The sequence below is a fragment of the Trichophyton rubrum genome (genome assembly GCF_000151425.1).
Source record: "Trichophyton rubrum CBS 118892 genomic scaffold supercont2.10, whole genome shotgun sequence".
In the NCBI taxonomy this organism is placed as follows: domain Eukaryota; kingdom Fungi; phylum Ascomycota; class Eurotiomycetes; order Onygenales; family Arthrodermataceae; genus Trichophyton; species Trichophyton rubrum.
In genome coordinates this window covers 152,170-166,456 of record NW_003456419.1, presented here as the reverse complement: position 1 = coordinate 166,456, position 14,287 = coordinate 152,170, and the positions used below count along the sequence as shown (strand labels likewise).

Sequence of the window (14,287 nt, the reverse complement as noted above, 5' to 3'; positions counted from 1 at the left end):
TGGGCTCAACGCAAGATCCCGACCCGCCCATTTTGCCTTGTCACCAGATCTTGCCAACCCACAGCCATCTGTTTCAACAACCAACAACGCCAACGCCAACTTCATACATCATGCATGTCGTGTCAGAATCCGAGGCACAACTAAAATGGATGGCGTGGTGATACGGAGTAGTTACGAAAGAAAAAGAAGCAAAAAAAAAAAAAAAAAAAAAAAAAAAAAAAAAAAAAAAAAAGGGAGCTCGCGCACACACGTCCATACAAGACAGGTTGATAGGGGTTGTATTATTTAAATATGACTCGAATATGAGGGAATATGAGGATGGCTTAATTCCTACCTAAATTATCCAATTAGGACTTTGACAGGATTGGGGAATAGGTTTCCAGAGTCGTTCTCTATCGTTCTCTCCACTCACCGCCATTATCAATCATCCACCGATGGACGGGAGAACTGGCGTAAGACAAATCGTTAGAGCGTGGGGACACAAAGAGATGCGGCCTCAGGTGGGAATTATATCGAGCCAAGGCGACAAATGAGAGACGGAAAAGGCAATACAAGCAAACATTTCTTCTCGGGACCGGCCTCTGATTAGCCATCTTCCAAAACTCATGGAGATGATATGTTATGCCAGCTCTAACAATTGACTTGACTGCGTGCAGCAGATGGAAAACGGAAATATTCGAATTTAGACGGATGCCATTGCGCACCTCTTTTGAGACGAGATGAGAAAAGAAGTAACACCCTTTCAATTTTCTTTTTCTTTTCGTCCTGGCTCAATTGCTACGACAGAACTAATAACAACCTGCAGCAGAAAGTGAACCTTTTTTTTCCCACAAGGGCATCCCTGTGACTGACTACTAATAAGTCTTGCCCATGGGTCTCCCGCCATGTTGGAGAAACCCATTTTTTTTTTTTTTTTTTTTTTTTTCAACGGTATGGCCGCAGCGTGCCAATCGCGATCGCAAAAGCCAGGCTGGCCAAGGGTCGAGCTGTGGCACAAACTACCGATTGGGCCCATCGCTTATACGGGGCATAGGCGCGCGGATTCTATTAACCGTCGCAAGAGTCACCGAGCAGTCGCACAGGAGGACAAAGAGAAGCAATTATCTCCGCCCTACCCGTTTTATGCCTCACCCAATACCCGGCATGACAAGCCAACAACAGAGTTATTTTGATGGGGAAACCCGCCATGGAAAGAGCACAGGGCAACATTTGAAATTGCAAATCATCTGATCCCCGCTCTTCTGCAGGCCCGATGATATGCATGTATGGAGTACCAGCTACATATAAGTATATGCGGACGCCTGTCGGGTATACGAGTGTGAGTTTATGATAAATCATCATGGTTAAACTATTGCCGCTGAACCTCAATATATGCCATACTCTCTTGGGAGGGAGGGGAAATATCAATCTGGGATCCCAACCATAACCAGGGCCACGAAGTTTGGTTGGACCTGAACTAGTGATGGTGATAGCAATTTTATTTGGCACAGATGGGGTAAAAAATTTTCAAAAAAGGAACAGGAAAAGGAGCTCCAGAAACAACTATGAACCAAGGGCATCAACAGAATGAAGATCTCACCTAGGCAAGTTGCTTTTCAATTGCTTGAAGATCGCATTTCACTGCAAGCCAGAATAAAAACTGTTGCTCGGAGGTGTGAAAGGCACGATGATGACGACAAGATGACGGGAGAAGCATAAGAGCGAAAGAGGTTCATTGATGGAGGGAAGGAGAATTTTTCGCCCTGGATACATCACACGGATGGTAATAATCTGTGTTCCATGTCTTTGGATTTCCATCTATCACAAAATTGTGATGTGAAAAGCTAGCAGGACCCAATCCTCGGATCCCTGTGTCGGAGATTATTCCGCAGCCAATCACCAAGAGTACCCAGGATCGAGTGGAAGAGGGAGCCGGCGTTCCTAAAGTGAAAAAGCTTGAAAAGGTTGACGCTGCAAGGGCTGCTGTGGTGACATCATGGGCAGGCTCTCGCGCTCTCAGCCACCCCCTGGCACCGCTATAATTTTGGGTCGTCTCAGCAAGCTCGATCACATTGGCAGACAGTTGGCAGACAGCTCCGTACATAATGATGGTGTGTAACAACTGGGGGTACGTTCATCATGGCAGCACCATGTACGCACGACAGCCAAACAGACACCAGCCTCACCACGCCTCACCGAGTATCACCGCTGTTAGGCTTTGCGCTGCTGCTGTCCGCGAACTATCTCCATGCTGTCGGCTCCAGCAGGCGAGCGAAACGAGCGTCAGGGCGGCGCCTTGCTGACTCAGCATAGGCTGGGAGAAGGGGGGGGAAGACCCAAGACTCCTGCTTGGGCTGGCAAAACTCTCTCCAGACTGTCGGTACCTGCTTTCCACCGGCCTCTTTCAACATCATCTCATCCGGAGTGCGGCCTGGTGTACTCTGTACTCTGTACGGCGCACAGGCTGCGGCTGGGTATTTGGGACCGGAGCTGTTGCTCTCCCAGGGCGTAGCCATGTTCCCAATATATGCAACGGATGTGTTCTGTCCGCTCCGTCGCGCTCAGCGGTGCCACGAACGCCGGTTGAGATGAGCTGAGCATGGTCCTTTCGATATGCCCTGTACGCTATTTTACGGCATCGTCATACTGCATGCATGTTCGGGTGAGCGTGTGTGCATGTGGGGGCCCAGTTTCGAAGCGCCCGTTATAGAGAGAGATTTGCGTAAATCAGTTTGCCGAAACTCTGGAGTCTGAACTAAAGAAGTACCTCGAGGAACGAGCTCCATCGAAGGCGCAGGGAGAGAAGAACTATATTGGTCGATTGTCTGCATCTGCATCTGCATCTTCCTCGGCATCGTCAACAACAATCCTTCGTTTCATCATTTCTCAACGACGAACAAGCGTAAGCTTTGGGCTCGGTTACGACCCAGGCTGCGTATTATTATTTCTCCAAAAAAGGCTTCATTCCCTACCCAAGCGGCCGATGGACTCCTCCGTACCTCAGCCGTCCATCTTCTCCTCGCCAATCATGTTGGGGGGTACGGAGTAGGTTGGAATGAAGACCCGGCCTTCTCGCCTTTCCCTTCCTGTCATCTGTCGAAAGAGATCAAAAATAAATAATAACAAAAAAAAGAAAAAGAAAAAGAAAAAGAAATACAACGCAACGAGCGCCAGTGAGAGAAAAAGAAACTTTGGGAACCAGTTCCGATCGATGCGACTCCACAGACGCCACACGTCCAATGCAATGCCTTCTAGACGCTTAGACCTGGGCTCCCCTTTCCCTCTTCCCCGGCTCCACCACGTCCTTGCCTGTCCCTCCTCTCCCTGCTTTTCGGCTGGGAAGGCTAGAGCTGCTCCCGGTGGATATGGAGGCCGGAGACCTTGGTCCACTCGTCGCGCCGCAAAGAGAAAATGAGAGGAGTCAGTTTCTTTCTGTTCCTTTTTGGGGCCGAGCAGGCAGGCGTCCAGTTTTCTTGGCCGGCTACCTGCTTGCCTGCTTGCCTGCCTGCTTCTGCCCTGTGAAAAAGCTGACACTCACCACAGAGTATATAACGATACCATGCCTCTTCTTTGGGTTATTTATTTGCAAAATTTTGTGATAACCCGAAACCTTGTGCAAACTCTCTATTCCTCTCTCTAAGTTTGCAGCTCCTTCCCTTCTATTAATACTTTGTTATTTTAACACTTCCTCTGCGACTACTGGTGATTCTATACATATAAATACGGAGAGTAGCGTCATTCCCTCGCTGGATATAGAGACGCTATCGTTCGTACTCAGCAGCGCCGCTAACTTTGCTTTTATCAACCTCCCTTCCCGTTCCTTTTTCTTACCTCTGCTCCGGCTTGAATTATTATTATTATTATTATTTTTCTCTCTCTAGCCCCTTGTCTTCTTCTTCTTCTCCTTCTTCTCCTTCTTTCTCTTTCCCTTACGCCCAACCCAGAGTTTCCCCGATTCAACGCCTCACCTGAGGCCCCGTCTGAAGGATCGACTCCGTTCCCAACTCTGACACTTCCGGTGACAATCATTGGACTAAGTACTGCTTTGATAAGCGGCCGGTGTGGCCCTGTCCCGATTCTCTGGAAAGCTTTAAAAGGAGACCGTGCCATGTGCATTGTCAACTACCTTGTCTCCTGACCTAAAATACCCGCCTCCAACTCTAACCATCGTTTATTGCTTCAATCCCGGCACCCTGTCTTCCTCACGATCACCGGGATTGATTGCTCTGATTCCTGTTGAATCAACCTTTATTTTTGCGTTTGCTTTCTTTTTATTTGCCACTGCTTCTTAAGAAAGCGCGGTCCTTCTGGGCAGAGGTGAAAAGCAGCCTTAAATCCGCCGAAATAAAAGTGATTGACAAATCCTTCCTCCTGCCTGCAACTGTCAATCATCATTCTTCCACTTTGCATCTTCCCTTTCTTCCCTTCTTTCACAGAACTAGACCTTTGCGGACCTTCTGTGTTAGGCTGTGGCATGAGCCATCAAAAAACCACATATTTATAGCTACTTCGCTCGCTTTCAAGCTCCCCCTGGATGCATGCAATTTATCAGCATTACAGACGACACTTGTTTTAACCGTTACTTCCTGGGCTGATAAACAACGAGGGAGAATCAAGAGCTGCCCTTCCCTACCCCTCTCCTCCTTTTAATCGTGTATCGCATCAAGTAACCTCCTGCGCCATGGTACGATTTCGAAATCTCCCGATCATTCGCAGGCTTTTTGCCAGAGCCGACGATGGCAAGCCTCCATTTCCTACCCAGCAGCTCTTCGTTCTAGGTACGTCAGAAAGTCGGCACATTTCTTCGTGGACTCCCCTATTGCCGCTCCTTAGGTTACGTCATAAGAGTGTCACGCTGACATTTCACTCCAGGTCTTTGTCGGATATGCGAACCTATTGCATTTATGTCTATATTTCCTTATGTTTATTACATGGTTGGCAGTTTTAATGTCACCACCGATGATCGAAAGATTGCCTTCTATGCTGGAATTGTTACCTCCGCCTTTACTTTGGCCGAATTTTCCACCGGTATGCTATGGGGCCGCGTGAGCGATGCTATCGGCCGGAAACCAGTCCTCATTATGGGGCTAGTTGGCACAGCCATTAGTATGATGGTATTTGGGTTTGCTTCCAGCCTTCCGATGGCCTTGATGGCTCGAGCTCTCGGCGGCTTACTCAACGGAAACATCGGCGTCCTTCAGACCACAGTCGCGGAGCTCGTCACCAATAAGGAACATCAACCGCGGGCCTATTCCATTATGCCATTCGTTTGGTGTCTCGGATCGATCATTGGTCCTGCGATTGGCGGCGCCTTGGCCAAACCATGTGACAGCTATCCATCTCTTTTCCCGGAAGATAGCATCTTCAAGCAATATCCCTACTTACTCCCCAACTTGGTTTGCGTTACGGTTCTTCTTGCTGGCATTACCATTGGTATACTTTTCTTAGAGGAGACCCATGCAGAAAAGCGACACCAACGAGACCGGGGCCGTGAACTCGGAAAGTACCTCGTGGCGATACTCTTCAGGGGTGAAGATGTGGCAAGGGGTATGAAGAATACGAGCTGCACTGGGGATGAGGACGCTAAACCATTCTTATACCATGACGACCCCCCGCCAGGCTATGACTGCCTTGAAGATCCTGATACCCAAGAGTCCCCGGCCCCAAAGCAACCAATAGTTTTGCCAGTTGAAACGAAGAAGAGTAAAGGATTTATCAGGGCATTCACCCCAAGAGTGAAATATATAATTTTAGGATATGGGCTTCTCGCCTAGTAAGTTGCGCTCTTCAGCTGTTTGGAACCCAGTATCATTTCTTACTAACCCCTAATAGTCACAGCGTGAGTTTCGATCAGCTCATGCCTGTCTTTTTGAGCACCCCCGCTTCCAATGTACCGGTCGAACTCCCATTCAAGTTCCTTGGAGGCTTATCTCTTTCAACTAAAACCGTGGGATTCATGCTTGCTGTACAGGGTATCTACTCTATGATAGCACAGCTCGTTCTGTTCCCATTCGTTGTCCGATCATTTGGGACCCTGAATACCTACCGATTTGTCATAAGTGTTTGGCCAGTTCTCTACCTCGCTGTACCATATCTTGTCCTCCTCCCCGAAGCGTTACGATTGCCCGCGGCATATCTCGCACTAATTTGCAAGATTACTCTCCACGTCATCGCTTTCCCGTCAAATGCTATTCTTCTTGCGAACTCTGCACCATCGACCACCGTGCTCGGATCCATTAATGGTGTAGCAGCTTCCACTGCTAGTTTAAGCAGAGCCCTTGGCCCAACTGTGACTGGATTTCTGCATTCGCGAGGCCTAGAGCACAGGCTCTCCATTCTATCGTGGTGGGCTTGTGGTCTGGTCTGCGCAATCGGTGCTATTGAGAGCTTCTGGATAGAAGGAGACAATGCCAAGCCAGTTCAGCAAAAAGACGTCGAAAAATTGGCAAAAATGGATGTGGATGACTGCGAGACTGGTCTACAATACGAGGAATCAGAACTGAGCCTAGATAAGACTAGGCCTCCGTCAGAGTCTTCCAGGGAATCCTCCACCCCCAACTCCAAGGCATAACCTGCTGCCATCTCCGTACCATGAGAGCGCTTTCTCTAACTACGCTTCCCACCAAAAAAGAAAAAAAAAAAAATCCTACTTATGCACGAGCTTCACGATGTCCGTACCTTTGGCAGCGCCGACATTCTCTTTTTGTTGAGCGAGAAGAGTTGCAATGCAAGCGCTAGCATCATGTTCTATCTCCCTTTGTTTCCCAAGCCATTGCCTCGCATATACCCATTTCTCTTTATCTTTACTCATTTTATTTTACCTTTTGTTCACCTTACATTTTCCATCTTAATTTGTGATGATCATTGCCATTATCTTGTTTTGCGCTGCTATTAATGGGTGGCTAGGAATTGGTTTGTTGAGCATTTTCACAATTTGTTTGACGGGTGGAACAAAAAAAAAAGAGTTTGGATTCCAATGTTTGTGTTACCTTTTCTCTACTTCATGTGCCTTTTTCATATCCATTTAATGCACTCTGCCTTGTCTTTTTCATTATTCCTTTTACTCTATAATCTCCAGAAGGGAGACTGTATCACTACATGAAGGGGCAAGATTGTTTTCAATTCGATAGAAAGTCATAAGCTAGTGGAGGTATATCCCTGCTGTTTCCCATTCATACATGTTTTTTTCACCACTATTCTGGCTCTTATCTATTCAAATGGGCATAGAAGGCCGAGGCTTTGGGAAGCTTCTTTTGCTAAGTTTGCTAGTAGTATCTCTCCATCTATACAATTGAAAATACTTGATTACCAACACCTTCCAAAAGCTACTTTAGGTATCATGAGCGGCTATTAATAACAAAATTCAAGGGACTACGGGTGTTAATTTAAAGCTTTCCATCGAGACTCTCCTGTAGTTAACGTGGTATTATAAAGTCAGCTCTCCCTGCTGGGGTTAAAATTAGCATTTTATTAGCTAGCTTGACCCAAAAGTTGCTGGGTATTATTGTTATTGAGCCTGAGTTCCGAGAAGGCCGGCGACAAGAGTACGGCCCAAGGCGTCGTAGGAACAGACTCAGCCGTTGGCATGACGCATGCATGATGGATGATGGACGTATGCATGTCCGTTAGTTCGTTAACAAACCAGGGAGTCATCATGTCACGAGTGCAAAGCATTTGCATTCGGGCTGCACTTCGTCTAACCTCAGCTCAGGTGTCCCTCAACGCAAAGCCGACCTGCCCATCCATCCGTCAGTCCCAAGATCTGATAGCTTAACCATCTATCGTGGAGTTTTAAGAGCCTAGGTAACTAGAGCGCGGCCATGGTTGTCTTAACCCTGTTCTTCGCTTTCTTCTTCTTGGTCCAGGGCAACTGCCAGCCCCGAGACGAGATACCATACGTCCGCAAGTACCTCTATGTCGGTGGACAGTATGCGGACGACGGCAACGGGAACCATATATTCAGGGATCAGATGTATGTCGAACACCTGGCGCCGACCAAAGGTCCGACAAAGCAGCAGCCCATAGTGCTCTTGCACGGTCAGGCACAGACAGGGACAGTAGGTTGACGTACTCGCAGCCCGAAGCAAATGACCGACGACTTATATGTAGCTTTCGTGCATGAACAAGGGTCAAAATTGGCTGACTGTGAGTTTTCTTTTGCAGAACTGGCTCAACAAGCCTGATGGGGGCCGCGGTTGGGCCTCATATTTCATTGAACACGGCTACGAATGCTACATAGTCGACCAGACATTTCGAGGGCGCAGCCCCTGGATACCAGAAAACGGCACAATGGCAGCAATTCCGGCAGAGATGATACAAAAGTTTTTCACTGCAACAGCAAGGTATAAGCTGTGGCCTGAAGCCGAACTACATACCCAGTGGCCGGGTTCAGGTGTGATCGGGGATCCTATCTTCGATGCATACTACGCATCTACAGTGCAGTTCATAAAGTCCCAAACTCAACAGGAGACTACGATTCAGGCGGCGGGGGTAGCATTATTAGACCGTATCGGCCAGCCAGTAATTCTGGTGACGCATTCACAGGCAGGTGCCCATGGCTGGCTGGTAGCAGATGCCCGCCCAGAGCTGGTCCATTCCATAATAGCATTGGAGCCAGCTGGGCCCCCGTTTGAAAACGTCATCTATAAAGGCCCGTATAGCCGTGTATGGGGGCTGACGAATGCGCCTTTGACGTATTCTCCGGCTGTTGTTGACCCAGAAACAGAGATAGTGAAGCAGACGATTGATGACCGGCCTGGATCTCGTTGCATAATCCAGGCAGATTCTCCGCCTCCTCGCCAACTCCCCAACCTGAGAGGAATAAGGACACTGGTGGTGACCGCTGAGGCCTCTTTCCATCGACCGACGGACTGGTGTGTTGTTCGGTATTTGGAGCAGGCTGGGATTTCCGTCGATCACGTACAGCTGGGCGATATTGGTATACGGGGTAACGGACACATGCTCTTTCTCGAGCGCAATAGCGACGAGATCGCAGCCGTCCTGCGGCGATGGATGGAAGAGGAAGACACAAAGCCGGCGAAGGAGGCCCAGGAGCCCCAGGGGGAGGAGAAAGAGCTTTAGATATCACGTGATAGTAAACAGTTAAACATGACATAAGCAAACACTGATGACGTAATATGACATCTCTTGTGCCTCGGCTCTTTTTTGCTGCTTCGCTTTCTTTTTTTCAGCTCGTTGTTGCCCGCGAGCAAGCTAGACGTCTGACATTCGCTATCGAGCAGACAAGAACGCGACGAGGGAAGACTCTGGCTTGCGAGACAGAGAGATCGAGACAGGGCAGACGGAGCCAGAGGATGAGCTGCTTGATCGACTCGCCCTAGATAAGCATCGCCATGAGCTGGAGTCGCTGATAGCTACCTATCGCATCGATTATCTAGTTTAACCCCACAAAGCTAGATCTCCCCCCAGCCAGGCACCATGCTCGAGTACCGCACAGAAGGGTTTAACGGATGCGCAGTCAAGTACTCTCCCTTCTTTGACTCTCGCATTGCTGTTGCGGCATCCTCGAACTTCGGCCTGGTGGGAAATGGCCGTTTCTACATCCTCAACCTGACACCGCAGGGGATACTCCCACAACAATCGTGAGTACCTGGCTTCTATTTCCTACCTTCCTAGTCCCAGACTCTGGATCATTATCTTCTTTCATAGATAGCTAACTGTTTGCCATCTCTTTCCTATTGTCTAGCTACACTACACAAGATGCTCTTTACGATGTTGCTTGGTCTGAGATACATGAGAATCAAGCACTGGTAGCATCTGGAGACGGGAGTATCAAGCTATTTGATATTGCGGTTAATGAATTTCCAGTACAAGGATGGAAAGAACATTCGCGAGAAGTTTTCTCAGTGCACTGGAATTTAGTCGCTAAAGACCGCTTTTCCTCAAGTAGCTGGGATGGAACAGTCAAAGTCTGGACACCCGATAGACCTCAGTCTTTGCTTACTCTCCCAACTAATAGCTGTACCTACTCTGCTGCGTTTTCGCCTCATTCGCCTGATATCTTATCCTGTGTGGCCTCAGACTCCTACCTGCGCGTTTTCGATCTACGGACCCCAGCTGCAACCAACCACCTCACATTGCAGATGCCCATCCATGGAGCAAACTCACCTCAAAAACCCGGATTTACACCTGCCACTGGCCCGGTTTCCCCGTCGGAAGCCCTTACCCATGACTGGAATAAATACAGACCCTCGGTGGTAGCTACAGCTGGCGTGGATAGAACTATCCGCACTTTCGACATTCGAGCTCCTCGTCAAGGGCCTCTATCAGCCATGATTGGCCATGAATACGCGATTCGAAAAGTATCCTGGTCGCCTCACCTATCTCATGTCCTTCTCAGTGCAAGCTACGATATGACCTGCCGTGTCTGGACAGATGGTTCAGAAGGGATGCTATCAGGCGACGCAGACCTTACAAGAAGTGGACCGATCTCTACTATAGGCAGAGAGCTAGGTCGCATGGGAAGGCACACGGAATTTGTTACTGGCATAGACTGGTGTCTCTTTGGAAGTGAAGGGTGGTGTGCAAGCTGTGGGTGGGATGAGAGACTGTGTGTTTGGGATGCCAGAGCTGTAATGGCATAGTCTCCCCTGCTAAATAAAACGCACCACCCATTCAAAACAGACGTCTATGATATCCTTTGGTTATTAGACAACCATATGACTGGAGATATATTTTGAATTGGAGTTGGAGCCATTGTTATAATCTTCCAACTGGCTCAGTCTTTAAGGCCAACCTTCACCACCTTGGCCACTACATCATCCACCTCCCTTTGCTTCTCTTGGACTGCCTTGGCTTCGTCTTTTAAAATAGATCGAAAGTGCATTTGCTTGCTCAGTCCCAACTTGACTTAAACTCAACGAGTTGATACCTCCCCTAAAGATAATGCCGCTGTTAAGAACTTCGCCTTCCTTGCTCATCACTCTTCTGGTTAAAGACGTGCAAAGCCAGGTCTAAAATGGCCGCTCCTTATGAATACAGGTGTATTATACCTCAAATAGGGATTAGAAAACGCTGTTTATTAGTTAAAAACAAGTTTTATTCTAATAGAACTACACTTTTCCAGAATTTCAACTCTGGCTTATCTTTAACCGCCTATTGACATATATTAGGAGCAAAGGTCATGTCTCCCCACCTTCGAATCTGAATGACACTCTCACTTAAAAGCCAAAGAACAGAGGGTGCTGAACGCTCCAAAAATATTAAATCCTCCCACGCCTTCTTTATCTGCCCGTCAACCGGCTCTCGATCTTTGCCTTCTCCGCCTCTCTGGCCGCAGCCACTTCCTCCTTCGTTGCATCAAAGGCAACATTAACCTGGTTGAATGGGTTCTCTTCGCTCTTCTCAAACTCCTTTTTTATCAGAGCAATTCTTTGCTGTCTCCTGAGACCAGGCTGCTCCTGTTCAACCTCAGGTAATCTCCTCTCTTCATACGCAGCGTAAGCCGCCTTATATCTTCTCTCGGGATGCCGGTCGACCTTCAACGCATCCTTGGAACCTAAAGACAGTGCATCAAGTGCATTATCGATACCACTTGCGTTCAAAGTCGCACCCTTTTTGCTGGATGTTGGGTCCGCATCTAGTTGTCCGAGATCAAGCGTTCCTCTAGATTTCTTCTGGGCGGTTTTAGTATTTCCTTTGGGCTTGCTGGGGAGTGATTTTTCTTCTTCTGCTAGCAAAGCATCACGCTCAGCCTTTTTGCGAGCTGCTTCTGCCTTCTTTGCTTCGGCCGACTCCCTAATAACATCGTTAACGGTGCACTTTGAGGGTTATGAGGGAAATGCCTACTTCTTAGCACTAGACTTTGCACCCTTTTGCCATTCTTTGTCTTCTTCAGCTGCTTTCTTCTGGTCAGCCGCGGCTTGTTTAGCAGCAGCGGCTTCAGCTTTCTTGAATCACAGGTTGAGTGTTAGCTACTGAACCCATTCGTGTGGAGAGGTTTGAGCGTACTCTTGCGTTTCCTGCAGCCTTTTTGGCGTTCTCCTTCTTGGGTGCCATGACTCAACTGATTCCGACAGAAATACCAAGTGAAGAAATCTGTATTACCCAAGATATGATGATCCTAGAGACCAACGATTCTATAGAAAAGAGTCGGGTCACATATCACTCAAGTGGTATAGAGTGGGGTCCGTGCGATAAGAACCTTATCCGGATCATATATTTTCCGTTACTGAAAACATGCCACGTGACCTACTAGTATGGAACTACCTCTCTCGTCCTGTCACTCAGCAGGGCATACGGCAGCACAGCCTCACCCTCTTACGCCTAAAATAGAGCAACGATTGGGTTTATATAGGACACAATATGTATGGGTTGCCTTCTGAAGAAGCAGAATATCGTCCAAACGAATAATACATGCTAGTTGGGGTATTTGATAAATTAAAATACGGAGGGGAATTGTGGTAAGGGTCTAAAGTCGTAAACATATAGAGGCAGAAAAAGGAAAGATACATGAATGGGCAATAATTACCCCGGGCAGGTATGTATGAGGCACGGCTTCTTCACAACATTAAGTTCCAATTTTCTTTCTTCCAAACTTTGACTCCCGGTGTGTCTTCAAAATGAGCAACCTCTGAGAGGATTACACAAGTTGATGGGTCGGTGTTGATAAAATCTTCGACAATATCAGCCGCATCGTTGTCGTTGGAGTCGAATGTTCGGCCTTCCTTGGTCGTCAAGCTATTTCTGTTACGGAATCTCATGAAGGTACAGCGTGTTTGCACAGGCCCACCGGAGGCATAGCTCACGCCAATGTAGACGTCCTTGACAGAGGAGTAGTGCGCGAAGTTATCAATAGCAGACTCCCGTACCTCGTCCAGGACACTAACGCAGTAATCTGGGTCCGAGAAAAGAACATGGAGTACACTGAGAGACTCCATTGTGCTCATATGTCGCATCAGTAAATGCTGTAATTGTGGACAAATTATCAGTAACGGAATCTAAATAAAGTGAAAGCAACAAAGGAGGAAAGCGGAAGAATATCTTACAAAGCACCGGGAGCCGAGGTGGGCCACTAGTTCAATCAACTTGTGGCCGTTTCTAGCCATGAGTAGAACGGATGCTGGATCCAAAGACCAGCTTAAATCGTTGTCATTTCTTATCATCAACCGCTTCAGTGTGCCAATATGTTTTGCGAGCACAAGATTGCGCATCCCTTCAACTGTAACAGTAGGTTTGGGAGTAGAAGGCTCTACTCTAGAGCGAGTACTACGCTCTATCATAAATAGTTCCTCTAGGCGTTGTAGGCCACCAAGGAAGGACAGCAGGTTGCTGGTCACATTGTCTGTGTGAACAGAGAGAAGCGGAATAGGATTATATCTATTTAGATTCTCCAGCGTGGCCCATAATGCCCTCTGCGGACCAACATTGAGCAAGGAGATATGTCTCAGAGTCCAGACGTTGATGCCTCGGCAAAGGATGGAGGGTTTGACTGGAACCAAATAAATTGAGAGACTGTCAAGCGCGATGCCATGATGTTGGCGAACATAATTATGAATGACATCGTGTTCGTTTATGCTATGATCGTCATTGTCGGCTGGTATCTTATTAGCAGGTCCTTTGCCTTTTGATTTACCAAAATGCACCGTGCCATTGGTCATCGCTTTTAGACGTGGTGCAGTATCGATCATTTCATCAACAAACTCCTGATCTTCTCCTTCACTAATGTCATCAGGATGTTCCATGTCTACAAGGGTTTGTAAACGCTTCTCTAGGTCCATGTCTTCAGCATCACCTGTAACGAGGGTATCCGTATCACCGGACTTCGGTTCATGCTCTTTGCTCTCCTTGTTGCCATCAGCCGCTACGGCGTTATCGCCATCTTTCTCGCCTGAAGAGACAGCGGCTGGAGCGGTTGACTGTTCACCTTGCTGTGTTTCATTACCCGGCTCTTTCTCGGAATCCTGATAAGGGCCTGTAACCTTTTCAATCTCGGCTATGACAGCTTGATATTTTGGCTGTTGTGTGTTGAGCTTTTCCAAAACTGACTTTAAGTCATTAATAAGGGATAAATCTGCATCGTCCCTAACCTGGAGACCTTTGGTTGTACCGGTAATAGCGTTGTCAACAAGCTCATTTGACTCTTTCTGTGACATCGAATTCTTGTCAATTTCTAAGCTGAAAAGGCGGGCAAGAACCTGTTCTTGGGCAAGACGTTCACGCCGGACCTCAGAGTTCCTGGAGCTAGATGAAGTAAAGGCCGCAGGTTGACCAGGAGGTGGAGGAGGGAGAGGCTGGTAAAGCTCTTCCTCGTCTTGAACGCTGCTTGTTTCTGAGATCTCCTCGTCTT

The 14,287-nt window shown here is 47.8% G+C and overlaps 7 protein-coding genes across 7 annotated transcripts in view; 3 read left to right on the top strand and 4 right to left on the bottom strand.

Annotated features, from left to right (window-relative positions):
- Positions 1-1,657: 1,657 nt before the first annotated feature.
- On the bottom strand, positions 1,658-2,247 carry TERG_12545 (uncharacterized protein). Its single transcript, XM_047751492.1, has one exon. It carries the CDS (start codon positions 2,081-2,083, stop codon positions 1,712-1,714), a length of 372 nt encoding a protein of 123 aa, XP_047607235.1. The 5' UTR covers positions 2,084-2,247; the 3' UTR covers positions 1,658-1,711.
- A 1,533-nt stretch (positions 2,248-3,780) lies between these two features.
- On the bottom strand, positions 3,781-4,095 carry TERG_12544 (uncharacterized protein; the record flags this gene model as incomplete). Its single annotated transcript, XM_047751491.1, has 1 exon — positions 3,781-4,095. The coding sequence occupies one exon, from the start codon at positions 4,093-4,095 to the stop codon at positions 3,781-3,783; it is 315 nt and encodes a 104-aa protein (XP_047607234.1).
- A 565-nt stretch (positions 4,096-4,660) lies between these two features.
- On the top strand, positions 4,661-6,550 carry TERG_07418 (uncharacterized protein; the record flags this gene model as incomplete). Its single annotated transcript, XM_003231751.1, has 3 exons — positions 4,661-4,757; positions 4,852-5,752; positions 5,812-6,550. The coding sequence occupies 3 exons, from the start codon at positions 4,661-4,663 to the stop codon at positions 6,548-6,550; spliced, it is 1,737 nt and encodes a 578-aa protein (XP_003231799.1).
- Positions 6,551-7,799: 1,249 nt separating this feature from the next.
- Positions 7,800-9,060, top strand: TERG_07417 (uncharacterized protein; the record flags this gene model as incomplete). Its single annotated transcript, XM_003231750.1, has 2 exons — positions 7,800-8,036; positions 8,143-9,060. The coding sequence occupies 2 exons, from the start codon at positions 7,800-7,802 to the stop codon at positions 9,058-9,060; spliced, it is 1,155 nt and encodes a 384-aa protein (XP_003231798.1).
- A 357-nt stretch (positions 9,061-9,417) lies between these two features.
- TERG_07416 (uncharacterized protein) lies at positions 9,418-10,583 on the top strand (the record flags this gene model as incomplete). The annotated part of the gene is made up of 2 exons (XM_003231749.1): positions 9,418-9,581; positions 9,686-10,583. The coding sequence occupies 2 exons, from the start codon at positions 9,418-9,420 to the stop codon at positions 10,581-10,583; spliced, it is 1,062 nt and encodes a 353-aa protein (XP_003231797.1).
- A 639-nt stretch (positions 10,584-11,222) lies between these two features.
- TERG_07415 (uncharacterized protein) lies at positions 11,223-11,997 on the bottom strand (the record flags this gene model as incomplete). The annotated part of the gene is made up of 3 exons (XM_003231748.2): positions 11,223-11,736; positions 11,788-11,888; positions 11,950-11,997. The coding sequence occupies 3 exons, from the start codon at positions 11,995-11,997 to the stop codon at positions 11,223-11,225; spliced, it is 663 nt and encodes a 220-aa protein (XP_003231796.1).
- Positions 11,998-12,500: 503 nt separating this feature from the next.
- TERG_07414 (uncharacterized protein) overlaps positions 12,501-14,287 on the bottom strand; it is a gene marked incomplete at both ends in the record, with an annotated part of 2,915 nt that continues 1,128 nt past the window's right edge. Inside the window, 2 exons of the mRNA XM_047748775.1 lie at positions 12,501-12,905; positions 12,987-14,269. Coding sequence (XP_047604764.1) covers positions 12,501-12,905; positions 12,987-14,269 — 1,688 coding nt within the window. The remainder of the gene's footprint in view (positions 12,906-12,986; positions 14,270-14,287) is intronic.

Excerpts from the sequence above, each read along its gene's own strand:
- TERG_12545 (XM_047751492.1), bottom strand. The coding sequence starts at position 2,083 with ATGTACGGAGCTGTCTGCCAACTGTCTGCCAATGTGATCGAGCTTGCT.